Source organism: Salvelinus fontinalis, chromosome 1 (assembly GCF_029448725.1).
Source record: "Salvelinus fontinalis isolate EN_2023a chromosome 1, ASM2944872v1, whole genome shotgun sequence".
Classification (NCBI taxonomy): Eukaryota; Metazoa; Chordata; class Actinopteri; order Salmoniformes; family Salmonidae; genus Salvelinus; species Salvelinus fontinalis.
This window is the reverse complement of record NC_074665.1, coordinates 75,891,270-75,902,181: the sequence shown is the minus strand read 5'-3', so window position 1 is coordinate 75,902,181 and position 10,912 is coordinate 75,891,270. Positions and strand designations below refer to the sequence as shown.

The window sequence follows — 10,912 nt, the reverse complement described above, 5'->3', positions numbered from 1 at the left end:
TATGAAATAACACATATGGAATCATGTAGTAACCAAAGAAATGTTCAACAAATCAAAATATATTTTATATTTGAGATTCTTCAAAGTAGCCACCCTTTGCCTTGATGACAGCTTTGCACAATCTTGGCATTCTCTCAACCAGCTTCATGAGGTAGTCACCTGGAATGCATTTCAATTAACAGGTGTGCCTTGTTAAAAGTATATTTGTGGAATTTATTTTCTTCTTAATGCGTTTGAGCCAATCAGTTGTGTTGTGACAAGGTAGGGGTTGCACACAAAAGACAGCCCTATTTAGTAAAATACCAAGTCCGTATTATAGCAAGAACAGCTTAAATAAGCAAAGAGAAACAACAGTCCATCATTAGTTTAAGACATGAAGGTCAGTCAATATGGAACAATTCAAGAACTTTGAAAGTTTCTTCAAGTGCAGTCACAAAAAAAACATCAAGCGCTATGATGAAACTGGCATTCATGAGGACCGCCACAGGAAAGGAAGACCCAGAGTTACCTCTGCTGCAGAGGATAAGTTAATTAGAGTTAACTACACCTCAGATTGCAGCCCAAATAAATGCTTCACAGAGTTCAAGTAACAGATACATCTCAACATCAACTGTTCAGAGGAGACTGTGTGAATCAGGCCTTCGTGGTCGAAATGCTGCAAGAAACCACTACTATAAAGGACACCAATAAGAAGAAGAGACTTGCTTGGGCCAAGAAACACGAGCAATAGACATTAGACTGGTGGAAATTTCTCCTTTGGTCTGATGAGTCCAAATTTTAGATTTTTGGTTCCAACCCCCGTGTCTTTGTGAGATGCAGAGAGGTGAACGGATGATCTCCGCATGTGTGGTTCCCACTGTGAAGCATGGAGGAGGAAGTGTGATGGTGTGGGGTTGCTTTGATGGTGACACTGTCAGTGATTTATTTAGAATTCAAGGCACACTTAACCAGAATGGCTACCATAGTATTCTGCAGCGATACGGCATCCCATCTGATTTGCGCTTAGCGAGACTTTAATTTGTTTTTCAACAGGACAATGACCCAACACACCTCCAGGCTATGTAAGGGCTATTTGACCAAGAAGGAGAGTAATGGAGTGTTGCATCAGAAGACCTGGCCTCCACAATCACTCGACCTCAACCAATTGAGATGGTTTGGGTTGAGTTGGACTGCAGAGAGAAGAAAAAGCAGCCAACAAGTGATCAGCATATGTGGGAACTCCTTCAAGACTGTTGGAAAAGCATTCCAGGTGAAGTTAGTTGAGAGAATGCCAAGAGTGTGCAAAGAGTTCATCAAGGCAAAGGGTGGCTACTTTGAAGAATCGAAAATCTAAAATATATTTTGACACTTTCTTGGTTACTACATGATTCCATATATGTTATTTCATAGTTTTGATATCTTCACTATTATTCTACAATGTATAAAATAGTAAAAATAAAGAAAAACCCTTGAATGAGTAGGTGTGCCAACACTTTTGACTGTTACTGTAAGTCTTCAGACCCTTTGCTATGAGACTCAAAATTGAGCTCAGGTGCATCCTGTTTCCATTGATTATTCTTGAGATGTTTCTACAACTTGATTGTAATCCACCTGTGGTAAATTCAAATGATTGGACATGATTTGGAAAGGCACACACATGTCTATATAAGGTCCCACAGTTGACAGTGCATGTCAGAGCAAAATCCATGAGGTCAAAGGAATTGTCCGTAGAGCTCCGAGACAGGAGTGTGTCATGGCACAGATCTGGGGAAGGGTACCAAAATATTTCTGCAGCTTTGAAGGTTCCCAAGAACACAGTGGCCATCATTCTTAAATGGAAGAAGTTTGGAACCACCAAGACTCTTCCTAGAGCTGGCCAAGAACCCAATGGTCACTCTGACAGAGCTCCAGAGTTACTCTGTGGAGATGGGAGAACCTTCCAGAAGGACAACCATCTCTGCAGCACTCCACCAATCAGGCATTTATGATAGAGTGGCCATAAGGAAGCCACTCCTCAGTAAATGGCACGTGTCAGCCTGCTTGGAGTTTGCCAAAAGGCACCTAAAGACTCTCAGTCCATGAGAAACAAGATTATCTGCTCTGATGAAACCAAGATGGAACTCTTTGGTCTGAATGGCAAGCATCACGTCTGGAGGAAACCTGCCACCATCCCTATGGTGAAGCATCATGCTGTGGGGATGTTTTTCAGTGCCAGGAACTGGGAGACTAGTCGGGATCGAGGAAAAGATGAACGGAGCAAAGTACAGAGAGATCCTTGATGAAAACCTGCTCCAGAGTGCTCAGGACCTCAGACTGGGGCAAAGGTTCACCTTCCAACAGCACACAGCCAAGACAACACAGGAGTGCTTCCAAACAAGACTCTGAATGTCCTTGACTGGCCCAGCCAGAGCTCGGACTTGAACCCGATCGAACATCTCTGGAGAGACCTGGAAATAGCTGTGCAGCAACACTCCACATCCAACCTGACAGAGCTTGAGAGGATCTGCAGAGAGGAATGGGAGAAACTCCCCAAATACAGGTGTGCCAAGCTTGTAGCGTCATACCCAAGAAGACTTGAGGCTGTAATTGCTGCCAAAGGTGCTTCAACCAAGTATTGAATTAAGGGTCTGAATACTTATGTAAATATGATGTTTCATATTTTTTATAAATTTGCAAAAATGTCTAAACCTGTTTTTGCTTTGTCATTACGGGGTATTGTGTGTAGATTGATGAGGGGGAAAAAACGATTTAATATTTTTTAGAATAAGGATAACTTAAGAAAATGTGGAAAAGTCAAGGGGTCTGAATACTTTCCTAATGCACCATACCTAGGCTGCCAGCATATGGTTGGGCACATTTTTCATATCATTACTTGAACGTTTTATTCATTTGGAAAATGCACAATTACATGATCTGAGAATAGGACTATATTTATTTGGACGTGGACATCTAAAATGTTCACTCTTGCTTGCCTCTTTAAAATTGACCTGGGTGTTGACACTTTGTTACCCCATTAGTATAGAATTAGTAAACACAGAATTGCGTTTTAAAACGGTTCTGGTCGCATCGATATAATCACACAAAGGGCCACTACAACAATTAATCTACTGGATCCCAGCAGACCACACATGGAGGCCTCGCGCCCATGGGCTGTTGGCTGCCTGGAGAGACCTACATGCCACTTTAGTAACCAGTCTGAACACGCATCCCCTGTTCAATTCACGGAAACACAATTTGCGGCCATTATACAGCGTTATAGAATGCATCTACAAAACTCTCCTTGTTGACTAAAATGCAAGGAAGCCCCCCCCCCCCCCCCCCCCCCCCCCCCCCCACACACACACACACAAACAATAAAAACATTGGACAGAAAAAAGTATAATCTTGACACAACACACTTTTTAAAGAGTTAGGCTGAAGACGAACAATAGAAAGAGAGCGATGGAGATGTGAGGTTTGTTAGTATTGGATTAGTTTAAATTCTGTTGGGTAGATTAACCTATAAGAAACATAACAAAGTCAATTCTAAGTAAGCTATAGACCACCCAGATTCAAAGTGAGACAGAGATTAGTCTAGCTACCAGTTGATCACACCCCGGGTTCAGACATTCAAGCAGACAGCATGTGTTGGGCTGGCCAAGTCATTTGGTGCATGGCATGTCTTATCGGCGCTAGCCTAGCTTACAGTAGCTGGGGAACAGTCAGCCAGTCAGGAGGAGAGTGGGGGTTCCTTGTGACCCAGTCATCAACCGAGGGAGAAGGTAGACTTCATTCTCAGTAGCTACCACTATGAGTAGAGTATGCTAGAGTAGAAGACCGTTGACATTCACTGTAAAGGAAACAAGTGTCTGCTTTTGTTGGTATTTATAGGGTGGTAAAAATTGCCTTTATTTGTTAATTAGATGAAGCAGTCCGATAATAGCCAGTGTGGAAGTGTAGACATGTTTGATAACTCACAGTATCCATATAACTGCTTCAACTATGATGGAGATGGATACCCTTCCTGCAGCACAGATGAAGACAAGAAGATGTGTCGACCTGCTTACAGGTAGAATTCTTATGATTAATATAGGCTTATGAATTTATAATATAATTATCAAGAGTATTATTATTAGCATTATTCATGATCTAAGCTATTATAAATTATGTATTTAAAATATTACATTATCTTTAGTTAGTTTTAATGTGTAAAAAAGAACTAAAGAAATTCAAATTATTTTGGTATTTTATAGAACATAATATAAATCCCAAAGGAATGCAATGCATTTAAAATCTAAAAACCTTTAACTTACTCTCAGTTACCTTATTTTCTTAATTTCAAATAACCAAATATTGTTGTATTATTTTAATCAGATTGTGGTATTTCAACCAATATCCAAATTAAATTGGTATCATAATTAAGAATATTAAACAAGTTACCCTGAATGTAATTTTAATCAGTCTTATCAAGATATTCTTGGTCAGGGTTGGGTAGGTTACTTTCTAAATGTAATCCGTCAGAGTTACTAGTTACCTGTCCCAAATTTTTATCAGTAACGTCACTTTTGGATTACCAAAACTCAGTTATGTAATCTGATGATTACTTTAAGGTACTTTTGGATTACCTTCCCCTTAAGAGGCATGTAATCAGTTACTCTCCAACCATGTTCTTGTGAATTTCAATGTGAAAAACAACAAATAAATCGTTTTACTTTTTGTAACTTTCTGTCTGCCCTCTCTCCTCAGTTACATAGCGTTGATAGCCATGGCCATCCAGCAGAGTCCAGAGCACCGGGTCACCCTGTCAGGGATCTATGAGTTCATCATGAAGCGCTTTCCCTACTACCGGTCAGGAGCTTCACATGTCTATTCAACAGCCATTTTCTGGATACCTTCCACAAATTTGACAGAGTAGTGTTTCCTTTATCCACTACAGGTCCAACCAGAGGGCATGGCAAAACTCCATACGACACAACCTCTCTCTCAACAGCTGCTTTGTTAAGGTAAGGGACATTTTATCACATGTTGTGTGATGATATTTGATCATTTGATTAAGAATCATTAACAAACAGAGTACAAATGTTATCACAATCGTCGATACAAGTTTCACTTGATATCAGTCAGAACAATATATCATATTTTATCCTCATTGATGAAATATTGTATGAAACTTAGAAAATATATTACAATAATAAGGTAACAGTAAAGACAGGCATACACGTTTACATACAAATTTACCAATTGACTGTATGAATTGTAAGCAAATACTTTTTTGCACACAATATCAGCAAAAATGGTAACAGACATAATACTGTTTCATTACAGTACTGTATGTAGAATTCACATTTGAGCGGGATCTCTTTTCTTATTGGTGTGTGTTTTTTGTTTCCCTCCAGGTTCCCCGTACGGAGGGAAATGAGAAGGGGAAAGGCAACTACTGGACCTTCGCCACCGGTTGTGAGTCCATGCTCGACCTCTTTGAGAACGGCAACTTTCGGCGTCGCCGGCGCCGACGCAACATGAAGATTGGTTTCAGAGAGCCTGGGGAGCCTTTCCTGCCAGTAAATAACAACAATAACAACATCAACAACCAACAAAGCGGCTCCACCAGGCGGTCCGATCCTAACCCCTACCCGGACTCCTTCTGCTCCATCAGCCCTGCCCACAGACCAGGTCACCACAACCCCCTCAACCCAAACTGCCAGGGGAAACCAGAACCGGAAATTAAATTCAGTATTGACTACATCCTCTCCACCCAAGACCCCCCTCTGCCGGGCTTCAGACCCCCACATAGTGGTACAACAGAGCCCCACATACACATTCTGGAGCCCCAACACCTCAACCTGCACTTCTGGACCCTGTGAGTGTCACAGTCTTGACTAGAAAGAGAGCGAAAGACTATGTCTGAAAGACTGGATGGTTTTCCCTCCATATCTGAATTAGTAAATGAAGAGATCGAAAGACTATATCTGAAAGACTGGATGGTTTTCCCTCCATATCTGAATTAGTAAATGAAGAGATCGAAAGACCTCCTTTTGTGCAAGGGGATATTTTATTGACTTGTCCTGTAATTAAATAACATAGAGAGGTCCAGTATTGTGCTGTGGATCCTAGCTGATTATAGTAAATATACATTAGTATACACTCAAAAGAAACTTGTACACTGTTCATAGTCTTGTCCCAAGGCATACATGTTTACATTACGCTTTATCCATAAAGTGGGATGTTCTGTTGCGAAGGTCTGTGAAAATAATGATTCACCTATATAATATCTATAATCTATATAATATCTTGCCTATTTTAAGTACAGGATAATACAGAGTATGCTGACTGTATGAGAAAGCTGATAAAACTGAAGGGAGTGTGATATCATCATGAACTATTAAGATTAAAAGGTAATAATCTCTACAATGTTTTGGGCTAGTGAAAGTGTCAAAGCAATGAACAGGGTAAAGGGCACATGTCACAGCTGGTACTCAGCCACTTCAACCCTTGTTGTGATTGAAGGCAATTATCATGAGGTTGAATTAATCCAGGCTGAGCCCTCTCTAAACCTAATCTTTCCCAATGACCTTTTAAATTCTCCTGAGACTGACATAGTCCATATTTAATCCAGGCATTCCATTAAAATACATTATATTCATATATTGTATGTAGGAGTTTAAACATGGGGTCTACTCTGCTAACATTTATTTCCCTGTTATGAGGAGGGATATCAATCATCTCCGGGCTTCTCTTGCTTGTTTGAAGGGACAATTTTCAATTTAACCTTTCTATTATGCCGTGACTACATCATTCAGGACAGGAGGGGTTTCAACAGAACACAACAACACACTTAACATGAGTGGCATTTAATATAGCATTACACTTGCAAGGTGAGACCGAGATGTGACCCTAGTCAAATACAGAGGCCTGCCATAACATTGCCGCAACCCCCTCCCGACCACCCTGACGCAATTATAATTAAACACACCGGCGTATGCCTCCTTGCAAATCCTGTGATCGATCAGTGATATTAACATTCATACCTGCTTGGCCCTCCAGCCAACGTCTAGCACCACCACTGTTATGGATCAGTAGGTTTCCATTAACGAAGCTGTTGATATAAGGTGGCGCTGTGGATGTAGGCCTATTTGGGTAAATGAACTTAGCATAAAGTGCTGCAAGGCTGGTCTGGGTCTGCATTGGTCTGTGTTGAGACACCAAAGAGAAAGAGCACAGGCAGGGGAAAAGTCGGTGCACACATTATGTTGTCAATGAATGCTCCTATTATTGCTGTAGCTGCGGACTCAAGGGTTCTAGAACGGCGTCTATTACATTTATTAAACGTCTATATTTCATATTTCATGTTTGATTTATTTTTCTGGGGAAATATTTTTTAATTAATCCAAACATTTTCGCAAAATATTTTAAATGCATTTTGAGGCTATCAATATGTTTTACCTTAATTTATGTCATATTGAGCAAAAAAAAACAGACTCTGCAGCTGGCCTATCTAGCGGAAATCACTCAGTTCTGCCTGCCTCCAGGACAAGACTCATCCCAATAAGCGTCAACCTGCTGTGGGCTATGTTGCAGGTAGGTAATGTTGAAATGTGCAACGCAGGGTAGATTGAGTGGATTAGGGAGAAGGAAATTGGGAAAGCAACGATCTGCAACGTTAATAACATCTAAATCATAAACATAAGTAAGTCATTTAATCTACAGCGTTTGTTTTATAATTGGATTTTCATTCTTGGGAGTCATTTTCAACATGACTATGACCATGAATCTCATTATAAATATGTGTGTTGTTGTTTATAAACAATACAATACAGTGTATGTTTGTCTATGTGGGAGGCTGTGTAATTTCTCCTTACTTGACTAACAACCATGATTTCTTTGAGCTGTGGTAGGAGGGGATTGGAGGGGGTAGGGGTGCACAGTTTGTTGTATGGGACTTGCTTATGTACCAGTCCTACAGTGGAATGCATATTGCTGGGTAATGATATCAGGCTTGCATCTAGCTAATGAAGATGGGTTGGAATAGCCTGAGAAGCCAGAAAAGACTCACATACATTTGAATCCATTCGAAGCCGCATTTACAGTACAAGTCAAAGGGCCAGGGATAGATTCTGCAAGGTGGAATATGCCAGTTTTAAAATGGCTTTTAAATGTGTTTTGAATGAGAACATCAACACTGGATGTCAAATCAATGTCAGTTTAGATGTGTTTACAGTTACAGATTATATTTACTGTAGATCCTTCAGGCCCTGTATGCCTCCTGCTACTGGAGACCTGTTAGGATGTCCCTGCTAAACCCAAAACTGGGGTTTAAAAATGACTAGAAGGGTGTCAGAAATGAAATAGGATGTGAGAGAAATACGGGAAGTATCCTTTATTTTACATCACTATTCACTGAGAATTGGCATCTAACTGCCTAGCAAGCAGGAACCGCTTTATATGTTGAGGCACTTCAGTGAATCTCAAAAGAAATGAGAGTAATTTGTTAGCTAATTACTATGTAATTATGGTAGCTTGCGACTCTTAGTAAATAGCAAGTAAACATCGGACTGTAAAATAAAGCGTAAGCCCTCATTTCCAATTTAGCCTGCCTCATTTCTTCTCCACCTCCAGTTCCATGCCTGCTTGTCCTAGTCAGGAAGCCTGGCAGAGCTTACGATGAGTCCCAAATGACACCTTATTCCTTTAGTGTATGTCCCAAATGACACCCTATTCCCTATATAGTGCACTATTTTTGACCAGGGCCCATAGGGCTCTTCTCAAAGTACTGCACTATGTAGGGAATAGGGTGCCATTTAAGAAGCAGCTTACTAAGACCATAGACAGAACACAATGTCTAATCCAATGTTTGAAGGACCAATCTGAGACATCCACTTGTTGTTCCTGAGTCAACGTTTTGTAAACCATCTTCAAGAATATTATCTGTGACAACATCTATAGGGGTACAGCAGACTGCTTTAAAAAGCTAACTAGCATATTCACATTATATTGTCCCATGTTTCAGTATTCACACTTCACAGTCATGTCCTTTGGGTGAAAATACAATAATTAATATGCATTTATCATGAAATGATAGATGAGAAGACGGTAGACAATGAGATTAAAAAGTTTCAGAATCAGACCTTGACTTTTATTTAATTCTTCCTTGCAATTGTAAAGACTGAATTACACAGCATGCACAATGTGTGTCATCATGACCCAGCTCTGTGTTGCATGGAAGGCGCATTGCACACCATGTACACACACATGCAATGCAACTACAATGCACCACAGCACTGGTCAATACACACAAACGCACGCACGCCAGACAGTCTCTCTCTCTCTCACTCTCACACACTCTCACACACTCTCACACACTCTCACACACACACACACACACACACACACACACACACTCACACACACACACACACACACACACACACACACACACACACACACACACACACACACACACACACACACACACGCCAGTTAATTTTGCTACTTTGCTATGAGTGTATGGGCTGATTGACGGTCGTTAGTCCCAGTCCCTTCCAGCGCTGCTTGCACATGGCCATTTGCCTTCTCACATCCAGTTTGGCCAGTAGGAGCTGCTCACAGCTTAGAATGTGAACTGTGATTGTCATGTTTCCATTGAAACTGAAGAGAGAGGAAGAGAAGAACATCATTAATCCTGTCTGTTTTACACCACTACTGCCTTCAGTAGGTTCTACCACCGATAAAAGGTTATCAGTATCTTTGATACTACTACGTACTGCAAAGATCCATGGTCCCATGTAAACAACCACTAGAAAAGGGGATGGCAAGAGACCCTTGACATTAATAGAGGCTGGGTGACTGTAAGACCACTTGTTAATTCATGTTGTCGTGTAAGTCGGCCTATGCCAGGGTTCCCCAACTGGCGGCTCGCGGGCCAAATTTGGCCTGTAGTTGATTTTATTTGGCTCCCCAAGTTTTCTAAACAAAAACTAAAAACATTTTTGTTTTTAATTAAACATTATATATATATATGTTCATTGTTGGACATAAAAGACTGCAAAAACACCAGCTCCAAGTGATTTTAATTTAACCTCCTAGAGTTGATTGACGCACCGTTGCTTCGATCTAAGTTACATAACAAAAAAATCCCCATAAAAATGTGTCAGTGTCAGTTTGCTAGAGTTTAGGTTGTTTTTTGTGTGCATTGGATGCGTCTCAATGCACTGCATCCACCAGTGTCACACTTCCGCATCTGCAGTGAAAGGTGGTAAAGCTAGAGCGGTCTTTGTTAGACCATGAGACATCCTGAAATCGGTCTTCTCACTTAAACATCTGTAGCGTAGCGTACGAATGGTTTGACCTACAAACTAAACTACTACCTCGCAATGGAAAGGGGAGACTCTCCCAAAAACGATGGTGTTCTCCGTTTTGCTCTACGACCCCCACAAGTGTCACGGGATATCCACATCCGACCCCCACAAGTGTCACGGTACCGGTTTTAAAAAACTAATGGAAGGAAGGTGATTTTGTGCATACCCCAAAAAAGGGGTTAAATATGTGTAAAGAAAATATATATATATATATATATGTATTTCCTGAATTTTCTTATATCTCCTAGATTTAGGACAGACACTTCAAAACCTTGTTTTTTATGATTTATTTTTGGACTATCTTTTTTGCCATTTATGAATGTGTTATTCAATGTGTTTCTCTAGGCTTTAGTTGTAAAGGCCAAAATCTACATTTTATCAAATCATTTTGTATATATTTTTTTGATACCTAAAAGGGGTCCTAAAATTCTAAATGTAACAGCTAAATGATCCATAGTATGACCAGTTTAAAACAATTCCTTGTCAGTTTAGTACCCATCCTCCAATAATGTCTTAGACTCTAAAGAATTAAGAAATTTGTTCCCAAGTATTCCTACGCACAATTGAGACACGTGATCGTATACAAATTTAAGCAAGGT

The 10,912-nt window shown here is 40.4% G+C and overlaps 1 protein-coding gene across 1 annotated transcript; it reads left to right on the top strand.

Moving 5' to 3' along the window:
* Nucleotides 1-3,772: 3,772 nt before the first annotated feature.
* LOC129862140 (forkhead box protein L3-like) lies at nt 3,773-6,896 on the top strand. Its single transcript, XM_055933518.1, has 4 exons — nt 3,773-4,027; nt 4,705-4,806; nt 4,895-4,961; nt 5,355-6,896. The coding sequence occupies exons 1-4, from the start codon at nt 3,882-3,884 to the stop codon at nt 5,820-5,822; spliced, it is 783 nt and encodes a 260-aa protein (XP_055789493.1). The 5' UTR covers nt 3,773-3,881; the 3' UTR covers nt 5,823-6,896.
* Nucleotides 6,897-10,912: the final 4,016 nt, after the last annotated feature.